Source organism: Hemitrygon akajei, chromosome 14 (assembly GCF_048418815.1).
Source record: "Hemitrygon akajei chromosome 14, sHemAka1.3, whole genome shotgun sequence".
NCBI lineage: Eukaryota > Metazoa > Chordata > Chondrichthyes > Myliobatiformes > Dasyatidae > Hemitrygon > Hemitrygon akajei.
The window spans coordinates 32,790,481-32,812,650 of NC_133137.1; the positions used below are offsets into that span (position 1 = coordinate 32,790,481).

Here is a 22,170-nt window from a genome sequence, read left to right on the forward strand (position 1 = left end):
CCCTCCCCCCATCCTTTTTAATCCTGGCGTCTTCCCCCTTCCTTCTTAGCTCCAAAAAAGGATCTTGGCCTGAAATGTCAACTGTTTTTTCATTTCCATAGACGCTGCCTGACCTGCTGAGTTTCTCCAGCATTGCTTTCAATTTCCAGCATTTGCAGGATTTCTCATGTTAAAGATAGAAGATTCCCATCCCCTAAAGGATGTGTGTGAATTAATTGGGTTCTTATATCTGTATAGTCACAATTACTGATATCAGTTCTTTAATTAATTCCAGGTTTACCTAATTAACTGAATTTAAATTCCCTCACTGCCTTTAAGGGATTTCAATCTTGGTCTCCTGAGCATTAGGCCAGACCCAGATTGTAACCCTTCTGCTTCCGTCCTATTAACAGCATCTGATAGAGTGACACAAGAGGTTCTGAGGATGCTGGAAATCCACAGCAACACACACAGAAAGCTGGACAAACTCAGCAGGTCAAGCAGCATCTATGGAAAGGAATAAAGAGACAGCATTTTGAGCCAAGTCCTGATGAAGGGTCTCGGCCCAAAACATCAACTGTTTACTCCTTTCCATAGATGCTGCCTGGCCTGCTGAGCTCCTCCAGCATTCTGTGTGTGTTACACCAGACAGAGAAGATCTGATAGATAGGGTAGACAGCCGGTACATTTTTCCCCACGGTGGAAATATCTCACACTGTTCATTTCATTTGTTATGTGCTGTGTCATATGACATGGATGATCATGGTCTTTCCATGACCATGATTGTTCTTGGTAAATTTTTCTGCAGACGTAGTTTTCCATTGCCTTCTTCTGGGCGGTGTCTTTACAAGATGGGTGACTCTAGCCATTATCAATACTCTTCAGGGATTGTCTGTCTGGCATCAGTGGTCGCATAACCAGGCCTTGTGATTTGCACCAGCCACTCATACGACCATCAACACCTGCTCCCATGGCTTCACGTGACCCTGATCAGGGGGCTAAACAGGTGCTCCACCTTGCCCAAGGGTGACCTGCAGGCTAGCAGAGGGAAGGAACACCTTACACCTCCTTCAATCGAGACCGATTTCCACCCCAGCACCCAAGTCTCATACCATAGCCCATGAATTTGTCAGAAGAGAAGCGAGGGGCAAAAGTTTATGTTATACAGAGAGTGATGGGTCCTGGTAGGGATTATAGTGTTGAGAAATGAGATAGAGGTGCTCAAGGGGATCTTATTAGAAATGCATATAAATGTACAGAGAATGGAGAGTTAAGGACATTGTGTAGGCAGAGGGATTACTTTAGTTTAGTGTTTTGGTCAGGTACTTTGGTAGAAGGAATAAAGGCATATGTTATTTTCTAAGTGGCTAGTGAATTCAGAAATCTGAGTACAAAGGAACTTGGGAGCCCTAGTGCAGGATTCCCTAAAGATTAACGTGTAGGTTGAGTTGGTGGTAAGGAAGGCAAATACAATGTTAGTATACATTTCAAGAGGACTAGAATATAAAAGAAAGGATTAAGGCATTGGTTAGACTGTATTTGAAGTATTATGAGCAGTTTCGGACCCCATACCTAAGAAAGGATGTGCTGACAGTAGAGAGGGTTTAGAGGAAGTTTACGAGAATGATCCCAGCAATTAAAGGGTTACTGTACATAGAGTGTTTGAAGGCTCAGGGCCAGTATTCGCTGGAGTTTAGAAGAATGAGTGGGTACCTCATTAAAACTTACCTAATTTTGATAGTCCTTGATAAAGTGGACATGGATAGGGTGTTTCCAATAGTGGGACAGCCTATGACTACAGTGCACTGCCTTAAGAATAGAAGGATGTCCTTTTAGAACAAAAATGGGGAGAAATTTCCATAGCCAGAGGGTGGTGAATCTGAGGAATTCATTGCTACAGATGGTTGTGGAGACCAAATCCTTAGGTATATTTCAAATGGAGGTTGATAGGCTCTTGATTAGCCAGGGTGTCAAAGGTTACGGGAGGAAGGCAGGAGAATGAGGTTGGGAGGAAAATTAAATTAGCCACGATTGAATGGTGAAACAGACTTAATGGGCCAAATGGCCTGATTTCTGCTCCTATCACTTATGGTCTTAACCCCCATTGAAATATAGGTGCCATTTTAGATACAGTAGGAGTTCAGTGATGATTCAGTAGACTGATTCCTATGATGGAGTGTATATTGGTATAGTTTTAAATCCATCACCTGGTATATGAGACTTACTAAGGTCTCCCATTCTGTATGAGGAGTAACCACAAATGCAATTAGTTAAGATGCACAATCAATGAATATTCAAACTTCTACACTCTAATGACTTTCCTAACTGAAGTTCAACACAGATAAAAAGCATTCCATGTGTCACAAGCAGAGAAGGTCGGAGCTGTCCTACCTGGTGTCAAATGTGTTTGTGCCCACGTCATATTTGTACGTTGGCCTGAAGTTGAGAGGTCCCTCTTGAAATCCGTTCAATGCAGGCTCAATCACCTTTGCAATGTTCAACTGACAAAGACAGGTAGTAGTATTAATAAGCTGGGTACTGGCCAAGGCAAGCAAATTATTTTAGCATCAATTGACAAATGCCCACCTCGGCTCAATCTCACCTCTGTATTGGAAGGTGATGGGTCCTAATCCAAACTAATTCTCAATATTGAGCTAGGAAGTCTTGTTGGAGATAGTGGACTGTTAGAGGAGCACTGAAAACAAGGCTAACCTTCTAGGGAACTGACCTGAAACGCTAACTGGTTCTCTCCCTGCAGATGCTGCCTGGCCTGTTGGATATTTCCAGCAAAGTTTGATTTTCATTCATTTTCCACATTAAGCAGTGGTTCAGTTTTGTTCCACTGGGTTTATGGTTTCTTCAAATCTGATATGCTTACGTTAGATGTAAAGAACTTAAAACCAGAAATATCCAATCAATAGACTTGACCAAATAAAAAATGTGCCAACCCATCAATCTGAACTCTCACTGTCGTTCTGACCTTGTGGACTGTGTGGTCTCCCCATCTTCCTTTTTTACTTTTCCTCTTCGACTTTGGAGAGGATCGTGGAGATATTTTTAATAGCCAGTCTTTAAATGCCCCCAAGGCATTCTACAAGTATGTGAAGAGCAAGAGGATAAGACGTGTAAGAATAGGACATATCAAGTGTAACAGTGGGAAAGTGTGTATAGAACCGGAGGAAATAGCAGAAGTACTTTACTTCAGTATTCACTGTGGAAAAGGATCTTGGTGATTGTAGTGATGACTTTCAGCAGACTGAAAAGCTTGAGCATGTAGATATTAAGAAAGAGGATGTGCTGGAGCTTTTAGAAAGCATCAAGTTGGATAAGTCACCGGGACCGGATGAGATGTAACCCAGGCTACTGTGGGAGGCAAGGGTGGAGACTGCTGAGCCTCTAGCGATGTTCTCTGCATCATCAATGGGGACAGGAGAGGTTCCGGAGGACTGGAGGGTTGCGAATGTTGTTCCTTTATTCAAGAAAGGGAGTAGAGATAGCCCAGGAAATTATAGACCAGTGAGTCTTACCTCAGTGGTTGATAAGTTGATTAAGAAGATCCTGACAGACAGGATTTATGAATATTTGAGAAGGTCTTACCTCAGTGGTTGATAAGTTGATTAAGAAGATCCTGACAGACAGGATTTATGAATATTTGAGAAGGTATAATATGATTAGTAGTAGTCAGCATGGCTTTGTCAAGAGCAGGTCGTGCCTTATGAGCCTGATGAATTTTTTGAGGATGTGAGTAAACACATTGATGAAGGAAGGACAGTAGATGTAGTGTATATGGATTTCAGCAAGGCATTTGATAAGGTACCCCATGAAAGGCTCATTGAGAAAGTAAGGAGGCATGGGATCCAAGGGGACATTGCTTTGTGGATCCAGAACTGGCTTGCCCACAGAAGGCAAAGAGTGGTTGTAGATGGGTCATATTCTGCATGGAGGTCAGTCACCAGTGGAGTGCCTCAGGGACCTGTTCTGGGACCCTTACTCTTTGTGATTTTTATCAATGATCTGGATAAGGGGGGGGACATCACGTGATGACGTAGGATCGAGACGCAGGGACCCAGCTCTCCCGTAAAAAGTTAATAAATTAATGTTTAAATGAAGAAAAGTTAGTCAATACTCTCTAAAAGTTGCTCATAAACGACTCCGGACTGTGTCAAGCTATGCCTCAAGGAAAGAAGATGAAGAAAACTAATACCGGGAAGACTACGCAAGTTGGAACAAGAGCGAGGCCCACGTCTACCGAGGAGCCGCGATCTCAGGTACATTGTATCGCCGGTGATACTGAACAGGAGATGGTGGCAACGCTTGCCACTTCCAAAGGAAAAAACCATCGTGAACTGCGCAAACGCGAAGGATGGAGCATGCGCAAACAGGAACAAAAAGAACTACAAAGCCCAGCTACCACTGCAACTGAAAGTGATAGTGAATCGGAGGGAGAATCAAATCTCTCGGAAGGATCAGCTGAAGGAGGTAAAAGTCCTTCTAGAAATATAGAAAAGACTTTGAGGCAAATAATGCGTAAATTAGACACATTAAAAGTAATTAAAAATAACCAAAAAAAACTCGAAAAAAAAATGACCAATATGGAGACTATGCTTGATAAAATGACAAAGAGACAGGAAAAAATGGAAAAAAGAATTACGAACTTGGAAACTACAACGGAAGACATGGTTGAAAGAATGGACAAAATGGAAAAGGAAAATACTGCTTGGACATCAGAAAGAAAACAATTTATGGAAAAAATTGATAAGCTTGAAAATCTCAGTAGACGAAATAATATTAAAATTGTTGGACTTAAAGAAGATATAGAAGGAGAAGATCCAATAAATTTTTTTCAAAAATGGATCCCTAAAAAATTGAAAATGGAAAGAGAAACTCCAATTGAGATTGAATGGGCGCATAGATCTTTAAGGTCAAGACCTCGAGCTGACCAAAACCCACGATCAATTTTGATAAAATGCTTACGATACCAAGACAAAGAAAAGATCCTGAAGGCCGCTGCCCAAAGTGCCAAAAATAGAAACGGGCCACTGATGATAGCAGGGAAACCAATTCTTTTTTATCCTGATATAAGTTACAACCTGTTGAAGAGAAGGAAGGAATTTAACCCAGCGAAAAAAGCCTTATGGGAAAAGGGTTATAAATTTACAATGCGTCATCCAGCAACACTGATAATTTTTTTGGAGGACAGAAAATTTTTTTTTTCCGACTATCGAAAAGCGGAGGAGTTTGTACAAGAACTTCCATCTATTCGCTAACTACACATAGAGGCTTCCAAACGTAATGGATTAAAGATGAAGATAGACCCAAGGAACAGAAGTGATGGACATTTATGGATATTACAGAAGAGAAAAGCAAAATTTTAGAAATACTAAATGAGAATAGTATTTTTTTTTCTCTTCTTATACATATGCTTTTTTATGTTGCGGGGGAGCTGGGAGGCTGTGGATCGGTTACTGCGGGATTCACGTGTGTAATCATGGCGGTTGCCATGACCCGTACAGCAGAGGGGGGTAATGTTGTGTCTTTTTTCCACAACATTAGTAGGGGGGTATTTTTTTTTTCCTTTATATTTTAATTTTTTTCTATCTTTTTGCCTGGATGAATGGTGGGGACACACATAGCAACATGGAGACTTTTATAAAGATTTCCCAGGATACCACGAAAGTGGAAAGATTAGGTATTATTATAGATTGAAAAGAAAAAGAACTTTAACATATATTTAAAAAAAAATGAGAACTCCGTGGAGCATGTGGGGATCTTCCAACATCCAGGCATTTCCTTTTTTTTCTCTTTCTTATTTTCTTAATAGGGATGTTAGGGGGGAGGGGTTAAGGGGAGGGGGCTGGGTAACACTTTTTTTTTCATGCACATTTATTCTGTAACAATTTGAAAACAATAAAAAAAGTTTATTAAAAAAAAAAAAAATGATCTGGATAAGGAAGTGGAGGGATGGGTTAGTAAGTTTTCTGATGACACAAAGATTGGAGGTGTTGAGGATAGTGTGGAGGGCTGTCAGAGGTTACAGCACGACATTGATAGGATGCAAAACTGGGCTGAGAAGTGGCAGATGAAGTTCAACCCAGATAAGTGTGAAGTGGTTCATTTTGGTAGGTCAAATATGATGGCAAAATATAGTATTAATGGTAAGACACTTGGGAGCATGGAGGATCCGAGGGATCTTGGTGTCCGAGTCCATAGAACGCTCAAAGCAGCTGCGCAGGTTGACTCTGTGGTTAAGAAAGCGTATGGTGTATTGGCCTTCATCAATTATGGAATTGAATTTAGGAGCTGAGAGGGAATGTTGCAGCTATATAGGGGATTGTGGAGCATGCCTTATGAGAATAGGTTGAGTGAACTCGCCTTTTCTCCTTGGAGCGACGGAAGATGAGAGGTGACCTGATAGAGGTGTATAAGATGATGAAGAGGCATTGATCATGTGGATAGTCAGAGGCTTTTTCCTAGGGCTGAAATGGTTGCCACAAGAGGACACAGATTTAAGGTGCTGGGGAGTAGGTACAGAGGAGATGTCAGGGGTAAGTTTTTTACTCAGAGAGTGGTGAGTGCATGGAATGGGCTGCTGGCAATGGTGGTGGAGGTGGATACAATAGGGTCTTTTAAAAAACTTTTGGATAGGTACATGGAGCTTAGAAAAACAGAAGGCTATGGGTGCCTAGTAATTTCTAAGGTAGGGACATGTTCAGCACAACTTTGTGGGCCGAAGGGCCTGTATTGTGCTGTAGGTTTTCTATGTTTAACTGTAAGGCAATGACAGGCAGACACTGGATTCCAAATATTCCAATCAATATGTTTGCTTCATCCTGACTTATTTTGCTGCACCACCATTATAACTTTGAACAAATAATTATTTTTTATAAACATAATTTGATCAAACGCACAGAGGGCAGTCTGCACCTCTGCTGGAAAAAGCTGATTTACTGAATAGAAACACACAGAGACTGCTCTGAACTGATGTGACCAGGAGAGGACGCTAGGAACTCAGGACCAACGGAAGGCTTCAAGAGCATAAGGAAGGCCATTCGGCACATCGAATTTATTCTGTCAAAAAAATAGATCTCCAACCTGAAAACTATTCCTTACGCTTTTCTACAATTTGGTGATTCATCTTACATCCAGAAATCATACATACTCCTCAATGACTGAGCATCCACAGACTTCTAGGGTAGAGAATTCTGAAGATTCACCACCTTCAAGTTGTAGAAACTTCTCACCGTTTCAGTCCTGAATAACCTACCCTTATTTTAAGACTGTGAACTTCTTCTAGTCTCCTCAAGGGAAACATATTGCCGATATCTACCCTATCAAGACCTCTCAGTATTTTGTTTCTTGGCCTTCGAAACTCCAGAGAACACTCGATCTCTCCTCATATGCCAAGCCTGCTATACCAGGAACAAATCCACACTCCAAATGTGGCAAACATATCCTTTTTTTGCATAAAAGACTAAAGGTTCACACATTCCAGGTGTAGTCTCACCAAGCACTAAGCCCTATGTAAGTGTAACAAGACACCTTTATACTTGTATTCAAATCCTCTTGCAATAAAAGGCACCATACCATTTGTCTTCCATTTGGTAAATCTGCACATTAACTTTTAATTGTGATTGTAGATGCCCTCTCAAGTCCTTTTGAACATCAACATTTTTCAATCTCACAATTTTAAATTAATTTTAAAACTGTAAACCAATCAGTATTTGGTTTTCTCTCATCGGTATTAACCTCACACATTTCCACACTGTGCTCTCTCTTCCACATTGATAGCCATCATTTCACTTATCCAGCTACATACCCTTGAGCAACACATACAAAACGCTGGAGGAACTCAGCAGGCCAGGCAACATCTATGGAAAAGAGTAAGCAGTTTACATTTCAGGCCTCCGAAAAGACCCTTCATCAGGATGATAAAGACCCTTCGTCCAGATGAAGGGTCTCAGCCCGAAATGTCAACTGTTCACTCTTTTCCATAGATGCTGCCTGGCCTGCTGAGTTCCTCCAGAGTTTAGTGTGTGTTGCTTTGGATTTCCAGCATCTGCGGATTTTCAATGGTTTGTGAGGATCTTTTGTTTTTCCGTCACTATTCACATTCCCACATCAGCAATCTCGGAAATGTTACATAACAGTCACTTCAGCTAAACTGCTGACATATTGTGAATATTTGTGACCGACGTACCAGATCTGTGGTTCAAAGGATTCAAAGTACATTTATTATCAAAGTATATATGCAGCATACAACCTTAAGATTCGTCTTCCCACAGACAGCCATGAAACAAAAAAGAACCATGGAAACCGTTCAAAGAAAAAAACCATCAACCCCCCCCCCCCCCCCCCCCACAACTCGTGCAAACAGCAACAAAAACAAACAAGCGTGAAACACAGAATATAAAGCACAAAGTCAAAAGGTAGACTTCAGTTCAGCTCAGTGTTCCTTACTTGCAGGCTGCCCTGATTCCAAATCACCCAAACTAGCGACAAGAAAAGGAGCAACCAGAAAAACTAGAAACTCATCGAACCGTGAATTAGAGTCCACAATCCACAAACCATGTCGATTAAACTTTGCTCCGGCACCATCTTCTGACAGCATCATAGAGAGAGAGAGAGACCATTGCACGCAGACACCTTCCTCCAAAAGCAGTGAGAGGCTGGTAGATGGCGCTGAACACTCACTCACCCTCCACACCGGCCTTGGCGATTTCAATTTTCCTTGAGGCTTCAGTCACCGAGATCGGTCGTAGGCCTGCGCCCTGCCACCAGGCTTCTTAGCCTCCATGCTGCACACTTCTCTCACAGCTCCGTGGACCCGTGTAAATGGGTGCTTGATGGTCAATGTGGAATCAGGGTCCAATGGGCCTGCTTCCAAACTGTAGGACTCTCTGAATCTTCCACAGATGAGCTGACCAGCCAACCATGGAGTCAGCTGGTGAGCTCTGCTTCTTCCACCACTTCTGTATGCCCCAATACATTAATAAAGGGTTCTCAATACTATTCCTGAATTCTCCTCCACTCTGAGCAGTCACAGGACAGAGAGGCCCAAATGCCAATGGGAACATTTCATTTCTTCATCCAGGCTTTGACTTGCTCCTTGAATTTTTTTCCCCAGTTTGCCTGCGATCTCTTCACGTTCCCAAATTTAGAACAGAGTGTCTGTGTTACCAGTCTGGTGTTAGGTGACACATCGTGGTGTGGCTGAGTGTAATTACGACCTTTAGCATTGGAGACGTTGACCTGGACAAGGACACTGAGATTGATTTGCGTGTTCTTCCAGTAAGGAGGCAGAGTTAGTGAAACTCTTCCAGGAGTACTTGCTTACTGCCCGTTACACCTCTGGTATCTCTGTCTGCAATTGCCCATCTTCTCTTCTCTGTGCCCCAGGATTCTCATTTCCACCTTTGCGCCCAATTGCCTTTGGTCTCTCATGTTTCCTCTGCCCTTCAAGGGTCCAGTGAAGTGGGTCTTGATGATGGAGCTGGCCTTCTTCTCTTCATGTGCCCAATCCATCTCCAGTATTTCCCCATGACAATTGTGGACACATCCTCTTGATGACACTGAAGGAGTAGGGCATGTTGGAGATCCTTTTTGGCCGGAAAATATGGAGTGTCTTCCAGAGGCTCGTGGTGTGGAATGACAACAGCTGGGAGCATATTGCCTCTAATTCTGGACAGCCAGTTCCATGACCTCACTGCAGGGGGCGCTCACAGCTCACTGGTCTGGGATAGCCAGATTGAGAGCTCATCCTTCCCTTCATCACAAACAGAGCTTTGAGAGTAAAGATGAATGACCTACTCCCATTCCAGATCTGTAGACCCTGAGAGTTGCTGATGAGGCCAATGTGGGACCTGCAGACTCTGCTGTACTTGGGCAAGTATTGGCTTGATTGGCTAGGGAGTTGGTGCTATCTATCCTCCGTACTCCCAGCGTTGGGGCTCTCAATGTCAACCTGGGTGCCCCTCCTCCAATCTGAATAATCATTGGCCAGGGATTTCAGTGGGCTGCTGGGGATGTGACTCTCTCTCTGGGTTTGAAAACAGGCTTGAACATTTTTATTTACCTTCTGTCCACTTGTAATTTCTTGATGGCATCAGAATGAAACATTTCAGGATTGCAACGTTAAGCATGTAAACAAATGTCCTCATTGGGAGATGATGTTTAACATGGGTTTGCATATCACAGAAGCATAGAATAGAATGCACAGTACGGGACCTTCATCCCCGGATGTTGTGCCGACCTTTTAACCTACCCTAAGATCAATTTAACCCTTCCTTCCCCATAGCCCTCCAGCGTGGCAGCATAGTGGTTAGCACAGTGCTTTACAGTACAGGCGACACGGGTTCAATTCCTGCCACTGCCTGTGAAGAGTTTGTACGTTCTCCCCATGACCGCGTGGGTTTCCTCCCACAGCCCAAAGACGTACCGGTTGGTAGGCTAATTGGTCATTGTAAATTGTCCAGTGATTTGGCTAGCATTAAATTTGGGGGTGGGGGGGTTGCTTGGCGGCACAGCTTGAAGGGCCAGAGGGGCCTACTCTGCACTGTATCTCAATAATTTTAAAAAAATCCATGTGTCTAGCTAAGAGTCTCTTAAATTTCCTTACTGTATCTGCCCCTACCACCACCTCTGGCAGTGCATTCCACCCTACCATTTTCTATGTAAAAAAAAACTACTTATGACATCACCCCTATAGTTCCCTCTAATCACCTTAAAATTAAGCATGCCTCGTCATATTAGCCATTTACACCCTGGGAATAATCAATCAAGTCCTGCATTTAGACCAGGGATTATACAAAGTAAGTATCAAAAGATTTATTAATGATGAATGAATTTTTTTTTTAAATGTCCAGAACAGGGGGAATCACTCCTCTGCACTGTGAAAAACCACCCTGGAGTCGGCTCTGTGCACTGGAGAGTGCCAGAGCACCACTGGATGGAAGAACGTGCCCAGTGCAGGAGGGTGTTACATTATGTAACTCAAAAACCTTAAACTAACTGAAAGCCAAACCACGGAGCCCAGGAGTGCTCATGCACTTTGTTTTCACTTTAAGCGAGACAAGCACGCATCACATGGTAGCGTCATGACACGTGCAATTCACGTATTTTTTTTACATATAACCCATAATGAGTTACTTAAACAAATAAAGAATGCTTAAGCAACGACGTATTTGATTTGCCCAGCTAATACAATGAACTGATTCTGAGGCTTCGGGCCTGCTCCGGGGATTCGGACCCAAGGTCTCAGTTTGGTTCGGAATGCTGTTGTTGTCGCTTGCTTCTACTGTTTGCATGATTTGTTTTTTTCTCTGTGCACATTGGGGTTGGGCTTTTTTTGTTAATTGAGTTCTTTCGGGTTTCTTCCTTTGCGGCTGCCTTTAAGCAAACAAATCTCACGGTTGTATAATTTATATGTTCTTTGATAATAAATGCAATTTGAGTCTTTGATTTAGAATATTACTCAAATATTAAACAGTAAGTACTGATGCACCATCACTAACTCTCGGAGACTGGAAGTGAACGATGGGCTTTTATTAGCAGCAAAAAGGGAAGACTGAGGGAGGAGCAGTGCCCCAATCACCTTTATACAGGGGTCTGTGGGGAGAGCCACAGGAGCAGTCAGCAGAGGGGCGTGTCCAGACAGGTATACATAGTTTACCACATTCACCCCTCCTTCGTTTTAAAAGAGAGTCCCGCGGGGCGAAGTTTCTCACAAGTATATTTACAGGTTAAGTCTATCAGGTGGTCGAGTCTGTCGCTGCGATCTACGTAGCACCGGTGGTGATTGCACCAGTGCCGGTGGTGATTGCACCGGTGACGGTGGTTGTGCTGGTTCCGGCCTAACTTGAGGTGTCAGCCCGTTAGGCGTCAGTAATCTCTCATGCGTGTGCGAGGCGCCAGGTATGGGAGTGTCGTGAGGAGTCTGTGTAGGGCTTGGTGTGCGCGGTGTCTCGTGGGTATACACCCCGGTGGGTACGGGGTTCATAGTCACCGTGGAGTGTTCGGGGTAGGGGTCTGGTGCTCCTGCGGGCGCCAGGTCGCAGACGGAGACCGTGTCCTCCCGCCCATCAGGTAAGACCACGTAGGCATACTGGGGGTTCGCATGAAGGAGGTGAACCCACTCAACCATCGGGGAATATTTATTGCTCCTCGCATGTTTCTGGAGCAGCACTGGCTCTGGGGACGTCAGCCAAGCCGGTAGGGTGGTCCCAGTGGCGGACTTCCTGGGAAAAGAAAAGAGTCGCTCATGAAGGGTGGCATTGGTGGACGTGCATAACAGGGAGCGGATGGAGTGGAGTGCCTCGGGGAGGACCTCCTGCCATCGAGAGACCGGCAATCCCTTTGACCTAAGGGCTAAGAGTGTGGCCTTCCACACTGTGGCATTCTCCCTCTCCACCTGTCCATTCCCCCGGGGATTATAGCTCGTGGTCCTACTAGTAGCAATATCCCTAGCCAGCAGGTACTGGCGCAGCTCGTCACTCATAAACGAGGACCCTCTATCACTGTGGATATAGCAGGGATATCCGAACAGAGTGAAGAGCTGGCGCAGGGCTTTTATGCCGGACGTGGCAGTGGTATCGGGGCAGGAGATGGCAAAGGGGAACTGCGAGTACTCGTCGATTATGTTAAGAAAGTACACATTGCGGTCAGTGGAGGGAAGGGGGCCCTTAAAGTCGACACTCAGTCGCTCAAAGGGGCGGATGGCCTTGATAAGTTGCGCCTTTTCAGGATGGTAGAAGTGCGGTTTGCACTCAGCGCAGACTTGGTAGTCCCTGGTCATCGTCCTCATGTCCTCAAGGGAGTAAAGCAGGTTCCGGGCTTTCACGAAATGGAAAAGCCGGGTAACCCCCTGGGTGGCAAAGATCTGCATGGAGGGTGTATAGCCGGTTGAGCTGCGCGCTGGCACATGTTCCCCGGGATAGGGCATCAGGGGGCTCATTGAGCCTTCCAGGCCGGTACAGGATGTCATAGTTGTAGGTGGAGAGTTCGATTCTCTACCTCAAAATTTTATCATTTTTGATTTTGCCCCGCTGTTGGTTGCTAAACATGAACGCAACTGAGCACTGGTCGGTCAGCAAGGTGAACCTTTTGCCGGCAAGATAGTGCCTCCAGTGCCTAATAGCTTCTACTATGGCCTGGGCTTCTTTCTCCACCACGGAGTGCCGAATTTCAGGGCCTTGAAGGGTACGAGAGAAGAATGCTACCGGCCTTCCAGCCTGATTGAAGGTAGCAGCCAGCGTGAAGTCGGAGGCGTCACTCTCTACTTGGAAGGGAATGGTCTCGTCCACCGCATGCATCGTTGATTTGGCAATGTCCCCTTTAATGCAACTGAAGGCCACGCGGGCCTCGGCAGAGAGGGGAAATGTCGTGGACTTGACCAGGGGGCGGGCCTTGTCTGCGTAATGAGGGACCCACTGGGCGTAATAGGAAAAGAAGCCCAGGCACCGTTTGAGGGCTCTGAGGGTGTTGGAAGAGGGAGTTCCAACAGGGGGCGCATACGGTCGGGGTCAGGGCCAATGACTCCATTCTCCACGACATACCCAAGGATAGCAAGTCGGGTGGTTCCGAACACACACTTGCCCCTGTTATAGGTAAGGTTAAGAGCATTGGCCGCTTGGAAAAATTGTTGGGAGGTTGATGTCGTGATCCTGCCAGTCGTGACCGCAGATGGTGATATTATCCACATATGGGAACGTGGCCTTCAGTTGGCACTGGTCCACCATCCAGTCCATTTCCCTCCGGAAGACAGAGACACCATTCGTGACACCAAAGGGGACGCGCAGGAAGTGATAGAGCCTGCCGCCCGCCTCAAAGGCAGTGTAGGGGCGGTCCTCCGGGCGGATGGGGAGCTGATGGTAAGCGGATTTTAGGTCTATGGTCGAGTACACCTTGTACTGAGCTATCTGATTGACCATATCCGTGATGCGGGGTAGGGGGTACGCGTCAAGCTGCGTGAACCTATTGATGGTCTGGCTATAGTCCACGACCATCCTATTTTTCTGCCCGTTCCGAACAACGACCACCTGGGCCCTCCAAGGACTTGTGCTTGGCTCAATGATCCCCTCCCTGAGCAGCCGCTGCACCTCCGACTTAATGAAGGCCCTGTCCCCCACACTGTACCTCCTGCTTTTAGTTGCCACAGGTTTACAATCGGGGGTCAGGTTGGTGAACAGCGGTGGGGGAGGGATCTTGAGGGTGGAGAGGCTGCAAGTGGTGTCAGTAGCGCGGCTGTTGGCATGGTGTTGGGTGGGATGTGCGGGTCGGTGTGTGTGTGTGGTCAGTAGCGGGGTATATGATGAATTCCCACAGAACTGAGGATTTCTGACAGTGATTGGTGGGAGGGGCCCATCATACTCCATTGTCACACTTTTCAGGTGGCTCTGGAAGTCGAGCCCCAATAGCACGGGGGCACACAGTTGAGGCATGACCAGTAAGACAAAGTCCTGATACTCTGTGCTCTGCACCACTAGTGTCGCTACACAACCCCCCCCCCCCCCCCAGATGTCTGTTGTATGCGACCCAGAAGCCATGGCGACTCTCTGGCTTACCAGCCGTGTCACGAGTCCGCAGCGTTGCACCGTGTCCGGGTGAATAAAACTCTCAGTGCTGCCTGTTTGACACTAGTCCTGTGCCCCTCCTCCAGGATGTCCATCATTGACCTTGCGAGCAGGTGTTGAGCGCTTTGGTCGAGGGTCACGGAGGCCAGGGTTGAATCGCTGTCTCGGTGCCCGGTAAACACCCGTGGGTCAGAGGCGGGGAGAGGTGGCGCTGACCAAGGTGGCCGCCCCCATGCCACGCATGCAGCGGGCAGGCAAGATGGCGACCCCCATGCCTCGCACGCGGCGCCGCTCGACCCCACTCGCAGTTTGGACTTACAGGCCTTTGCAAAGTGGCCCCTCTTTCCGCAGCTGGAGCAGGTAGCTTCTCGGGCCGGGCAGCATTTCCGGGGGTGCTTCTCGAGTCCGCAGAAGTAACACTTCGTAGACTTGCAACTGGCAGCAGCCGTGGTTGATTCGCCGGCGGGTTGCGGGGACTTCACGGACTCGCGACTGGTAGGAGCCGAGGTCGATTCGCCGGCGGGTTGGGAGATCACGCGCGTGAACAGCATCAGCGTTGTGCAGAGCAGCCTCCAGCGTGTCGGCCAGCTCGATCGCCGAATGTAAGGTAAGATCAGCGTGTTCCAGCAGCCGCTGGCGCACGTACACTGACCTGATCCCTGTAATGAAGGCGTCTCTTACTAGAAGCTCCGCATGCTGTTCCGCCGTCAGTCCCCTGCAATCGCAGGCCCACATGAGTGTCTGTAGGGCCCAGACACACTCAGCACTCGACTCTCCGGCCCGCTGCCGCCGTGTCACTAAGCGATGTCTTGCGTAGACGGTGTTCACCGGCCGCAGGTATTGTCTTTTGAGGACATCAAGCGCGCCCTGGTAGTTCGGTTGGTCCCTGATCATGGAGTAGACCCATGGACTGACCCTGGAGAGGAGAACTCTGCACATCATTGCAGGCTCGGTCACGTGAATCTCCTCCAGGTACGATTCGAAGCATGCTAGCCAGAGTTCGAAAGCGTTGCCAGCTTCCTGGGATTGAGGGTCGAGATCCAATCTGTCGGGTCGTAAAATGCTCTCCATGTTTTAAAATTGCTGTTAATAAAATTGATGCACCATCAATAACTCTCGGAGACTGGAAGTGAACGATAGGCTTTTATTAGCAGCAAAAGGGAGCACAACATCTCGAAGACTGAGGGAGGAGCAGTGCCTCCAATCGCCTTTATACAGGGGTCTCTGGGAGGAGCCACAGGAGCAGTCAGCAGAGGGGCGTGTCCAGACAGGTATACATAGTTTACCACAAGTACACAACAAAGGACATGCCTGCTGATTAGACATCAAGAGCTGAGAGAGCAAGAACATGTATTAATGTACAGGATCAGCCATGATTGCACGGGATGGTAGACCGGGCTCGAAGGGCTCATCTTTTGTGCTTGAGATTAGAAAGGGATTTGAGTCCACAATCCAGACAAGAATTACAGCTCTGAGAATTCTGATACATGTGGAAAGACACAGGAGACTGCAGATGCTGGAACGGGAGTGAATAACCAGTGCTGAGGGAACTTAGAGGGAGGGAAATACTGGCAAATTCCTGTGTGCAGTTCAAACAAAGACTCAGTTTGATCAAATACCACAGAGGTGTACCAGCTGCACATGAAGTTAGGGACCCTCAGGGTGCACAGCCGAGGGGCAGGCACACATTAAAGAAAGGGAGGAAACTAATGGCAAAGGGGATTTCAACCACTCTAACTGCACCTGAAGCACAGTCCTGCAATGTTTTTGCACTGGCTCGCTCCTTATTTCGAATTTCCACCCGTGCAGTCTGTTCATTCCAGTTTGGCAGGGAAATAGAGAGCTTTCTGTTTGGCCTCAAGACACCTGAATTTTATCACTCTGCATTTCCCAAAATGACTCTGTTGTCATGACAACACACCTGCTGATCAGGCCCCATTTCCTCGGGCAATGACAAAATGAGTAGCTGAATATCTATGATGGATTTAACTGAGGTAAAGCTAGGCCAAGAGCACAGAGAGGACAGATTGTGTGGTGCTATCATTAACTCTCAGTACAGACCCACTTGTCACTGTCCTGCCCCACAAAGTGGAGCTCTGTGGTCCCACTGTTCAACGCTAATAGTCTGGAATCAACACTTATTGCTTGTCCTGACTGGGGTAAAAAAAGCAGCTGCAGCAACCCTCACCATTCACACAGTGAGACAATGGGTCGCCGTGCGGGATGAGGACAGTTTCTGCTTTTTGTTTTAATTTTTATTATTGCCCAGTACTCACTGTTCAGGAACCTGTGAATTTGTTCGTTTGCTACCTTTGTTTATAAGCTTGACCATTTCTCTCTTCCCCTTCCAAATAAACACGTGCGGTTTATCGCTGCGCTTTTTAAAAAACTCGAACAACTCGCTGTGCTTCAACAGGTAGGCAGTCACCTTGGGATCGTTTTAAAACTTACTCATCACCAGTATTATGTTTTGTAATTCCAAAACATAAGACCAATTTAACGGAAAAGATGGAGAGTCTGAAATGCGAGTCTGTTAGTTTTTACTTTAAGCGAAGGCGCGCGTATATCACGTGGCGGTGACGTGACGCGTGTCATTCACATACTTCGTACATTTAACTGTAATGAATTAATCAAATCACACAGAATGTTGAATAAAACAATACATTTACACTATTAATCAAATATTACTGATAAATTAAATACACAACAGTATCCCATGTTCCAGGCTGGAGTGAAACTTGGACCTTGAAGTGAAATGTCATCCTCAATTGAGCCACATGTTTTCTGAACATTAAATACCCTTGCTGAATTTAGTGAGGGCATTTATCTTACTGATGGCCTGGTGCTGGTTGTGATACCTGAATGGCATGGCTCTAGCCTCTTCGGGCAACAGGACCAGAGGTGCTGCCTTTGTCGAGTTTACCTTTCCCTGCATTGTCGTCCACTGGGTTCTCCCGATTCCTCTGTGCTGACTGGCTCATTAATTGGTTATTGTAAATTGCCCCTTGTGTAGGGGTGTGGTGGGAGAATTGACCGGAGTTGGTCGGCAGGGGACTGATAATAGGTTAAAGGGAAATGTGGAAGAATAGCGTTGATGGGATTGCTCTGAGAACCAGCATAGGCTCAATGGGCTGAATGGCTTCCTTCAACGTCATGACAAGATATGAGAAATGCCTGTGTCATTGACTGTACCTGGTCCTTTTCCCACAGCATACCCAGCTTGTTCTTCTCAATGGCATTTTTGATGAAGCGAATATCGTACTGCTCAATCCGAAAGTTCAGATCACCGAACCAGAAGACAACGCTGTATAGAAACACAAGGGAGTGACAGCCAACAAGGAGAGTTACGTTTCATCCCTCCCCATTCCCTCACCTCTCTGAATCTGGAAGCTCTTGTTCTTTTTGACCCTCACAGCCCTTCGCATGCTTTTTCTGTGACCCCCACAGGTCAAGAGCCCAGATGAGAGGTTCCCAATCGTTCTTGTATGCCACAGGCCATTACCATTAAGCAAGCGGACCCCAGGCCTAGATCATTTTCTCAGCAGGTCTCAGTCTGCTGCTGCACGTCCTTCACCATTCATCATTTTCCTGTGCTTGCAGAGTGGCAGATCCAACTGCTCCCTCTGCAGTCCAAGTCCCAACGAGCCTGTCCCTTCTTGACAGCAAATCATCCCACAAGGAAGCAACATCACCGGACGCCTCCATAGAGATCATCTCCTTTAACAGCAGCCAGACCTCCTTACTCTGCTCTACTCTTGCTCTCGCAAAGCTCTGCAGGTGTTACCATTCTCACTGGCTGCCTCACTGGCGGGTTCGGTGCAGAGGCCCTACATTCAGCCCGTTCCATCTCGGTCACAAGCCTCCCCAGCATCGAGGACATCTTCAAAAGGCAGCATCCATTATTAACGGCCCTCATCATCCAGAACATGTCCCCTTCTCACAATTACCAACAGGAAGGAGGTAGACATACAGTTAATGTTTTAGGAACAGCTTCTTTCCTTCCACTATCAGATTTCTGAACAGTCCGTAAGCCCATGAACAGTACCTCACTGTCTTGCTCTTCTTTCGTACTATTTTTAATATTTCTTAATGTAACTAACTAATCCTTTTATGTAATGCCCTCTGCCATCTGACTTCTGAATGGACACTGAACCCATGAACACTACCTCACTGCAACACACACAACATGCTGGACCCAACCCGAAACGTCGATTGTACTCTTTTCCATAGATACTGCCTGGCCTGCTGAGATCCTCCAGCATTTTGTGTGTTTTGCTTGGATTTCTAGCAGCTGCAGATTTTCTCTTGTTTGTGATTGGAGCAATACCTCACTATTTTGTTTTAATTTCTATTTTGCACTACCTTTTTAATTTAACTATTATATAGAAATAAATATATACGTGTGTGTGTCTATACACACACACACACTACAATTCACAGTTTTTTTTCTATATTATTATGTATTGCATTTTACTGCTACCACAAAACAACAAATCCCACAGCACACATCAGAGATAATCAACTTAATTCTGGTTCGCCTCCTCGAAGGAATGCCCGATACTCACTCGTGGTCGAGGACTCCGCTGGCGGTGGGGCCGTTAAACTGCTGCAGCTGCAGGATGCTCTCAAAGTCGTCCATCCGCTGCTCCGAGTTCTCCATGTGAGCCGGCAAGTGGCAATTGAGGAAACAAATCATGTGGCCGCTCAGAGACAGCCTGGCGCTGACCGCCCCCTTGTTCCCCTGTCGCACAACAACGGAGAGCACGGTCACTGATATCCACGCTTCTGAGAGGCACCACGCTCTCACATTTGGTGGGCGGGACACAGGGACACCCGGGCCTCGTCAATTCTATTGTTCAGTGCAGGAGGCAGGAACAGACGGGCATCTCTGAAATAACTGAAACAGGTTCCTGCAGCTCCAAGGCTAATGAACATTGGTAGTAAAAGTAATTTCCCCTACCCTTCAGGAGTGACTGATTCCCTTGCCTCTAAAATACTTGGGGCCTAGTATCTATTCCCAACAGGAGTGGAACTCACTGGGCTTATCGGTGGTGTTCCAGGGCTGGCTACCACTGTCCCCTAGGAGTCAGAGAGGTAGCTTCAGGTGGAAAAATGATTCCCCCCCCCCCCCCACCCCATGTGCATTTCTAATTGCATGTAAATAGAGCTCTAATTGGTCAATGTTCATCTGTGTCAAAATCGAAGTCACGTTTATGGTCACAAGCACACGTACAATGGAAAACTTCCTTGCAGCAACAGCATCATAAACACACAGCATCAGGGACACAACATTCACAAGAAGAGCATCAATTACACCAAATTAAACACTGGCCTCCACAGTATCCAGGACATCTTCAAAAAGCAGCGCCTCAGAAAGGCAGCACCCATCATTAAGGACCCCCAACACCCAGGCCATGCCTTGTTCTCATCGTACTGCAGGACTGAGGTGATTAGGGTGTTGCAGGCAGGTTCAAGAACTGAACGATTGATGGGAAGTAGCTGTTCCTGAACCTGGCGGTGTGAAATCTCCTGCCCTAGTGGGAGCTGTGAGAAGACATGGCCCGGGTGGTAGACATCTTTGATGGTCCATCCAGGCATGACAAGACAGAGTCATAGATGATTAGATACGGGCAGGGGTTCCCAGCCCATTGTCCATGGATCACTCGGTTAGTGGTAGGGGTCCGTGACATTAAAAAGGTTGAGAACCCGTGGGTTACAAGGTTACGGGAACAATTTCCTTCCAGAACAAAACAAATTTTAGAATGAAATTAATGTATACAAACACCTTCAGTCATCAATGAAAACACAGGAACACAGATATGTGCACCATCAAAGGTATATGGGCATCATAGCTCAGGGTATGATCAAATACATATGGACAAAAGTGGACAGGACATGAAACCCATTAAGCATATACATACAAGGGCAGCATGGTAGCCTAGTGGTTAGCACAACGTTTTACAGTATAGGTGACCCCGGTTCAATTCCCAGCACCACCTGTAAGGAGTTTCCGTGGCTGTGTGGGTTTCCTCCAGGCGCTCCGGTTTCCTCCCACAGTCCAAAGATGCCGTGGTTAGTAGGTTAATTGGTCATTGTAAATTGCCCTGTGATTAGGGTAGGGTTAAATCGGGGGGTGGGGGTGTTACTGGGCAGCACAGTGGAAAGGGCCGGAAGAACCCATTCAGCACTGTATCTCAATAAATAAATAAATATGTTATGGACACAGGTGAGCACAGAACATAAACACAGTCAAGATAAGAATATGAGATACATTGCTCCAATCAAACCCTCCCTCAGTGTAAAGCACACAACATTGTCAAGTGTGCGTCACAGAATAGATTAATCGTCTGCAAACAGTAATTACTGCCAAGGTTCATCTTCACGTCCCTGCATAACGAGCTGCTTCTTACGTCACATGGCAGCAGAACAATGCCGGCAGGATGTGAATGAGCAGGTATCACGAGCGTCTGGTCCAACACGCCACAAAAAATGACTGGTTATCACAGTGCGGGGTGACTACTGAGATCCCCATGCTTTCTAATCTCTGCCTGTGCTGACAGCAGAATGAACATGTTTCTGAGATCTCTCATGGCTCTCAAAGAGCTGATGTTATTGTATATTGTGGCAGGATGGGGTGGGAGGGTACAATGTATATTTTAGGAACTGCTGCCTTGCTGGTGCTTGGCATCTGTGCTGAAGTCACAGTTAGTGAAATGTAAACAAAGCCCTTTACCTCCTGGTAACCTACACTTGTTTTTTAGCTGACAGCAGATTTGTGATTGGGCTTACGTTTAGGCTTCTACAACAGACCTCATGCCCAGTTCTGGACAGGTCAGGTACAATGCTGATCTATTTGAATTCGAGTTGAGCTGACCTCGAGAGGGCGCTGTTCTCGATTTACAGTCCTGAGGATCAGCTTTGTTGTGAAGACCTCAGGACAGACTAGCCTGCTCTTCTTCTTGCTGTCATATCACACATGACTGGTCAAGAAATTGAGGGGATTCTGGCAGCAGTGAACCTTGGAGAGGCAGAATCTCCATGGTTGAAGGATAAATAAGGGAGCAGAAGCACCAGCAAGGAGTAATGGTATAATGGTCACCACAGCAACATCTGTTTGAATGATTTTAATTCTTTACCTCCGAAAAAGAACATCCACAGTGATTTTGACACTTACCCAATATCCACCAAGACCCGTCCTGGTGCAGTCTGTCTGGATGTCCTGCAGGCTTGGCAGGAGGTAGTATTTGGCAAACACTAAGAGCAGCTGCCCCTGCATCCTCTCAGAGGTCACCTGGGCCAGGAGAAAATCAGGACTAGTTTTAGGCCTTAGCAACATTAATTAAAGTTCTATTACAAAAACACTACCAATCAGTTCCTTTAACATGGAAGTATCACTGGCACAGAGCAGGACTGGCACTTTTCAAAGCATCTTCCATGGCCACGGGATGTTCTATGGGGCTTCAGTATCCAGAGTGGTGTGGGTTAGGTCAAAAGATAAGGTGTAGAGCCAAAGAGACAAGAGAGGGAACAACATTTAGTCAAAGGGGTGGTTTTCAAGAGGGCAGAGTACTGGCTATAAAGGAATTTGAAAATTCAGGACAACACACACAAAATGCTGGAGGAA

General features: G+C 46.3%; 1 protein-coding gene across 3 annotated transcripts in view; it reads right to left on the reverse strand.

Moving 5' to 3' along the window:
* inpp5jb (inositol polyphosphate-5-phosphatase Jb) overlaps window positions 1-22,170 on the reverse strand; it is a 128,426-nt gene that overhangs the window by 19,906 nt on the left and 86,350 nt on the right. For all 3 annotated transcript variants that reach the window (XM_073065768.1, XM_073065769.1, XM_073065767.1), the window contains exons 5-8: window positions 21,721-21,837; window positions 19,112-19,287; window positions 17,739-17,850; window positions 2,371-2,480 (exon numbers count right to left, since the gene is read on the reverse strand). In XM_073065768.1, coding sequence (XP_072921869.1) covers window positions 2,371-2,480; window positions 17,739-17,850; window positions 19,112-19,287; window positions 21,721-21,837 — 515 coding nt within the window. The remainder of the gene's footprint in view (window positions 1-2,370; window positions 2,481-17,738; window positions 17,851-19,111; window positions 19,288-21,720; window positions 21,838-22,170) is intronic.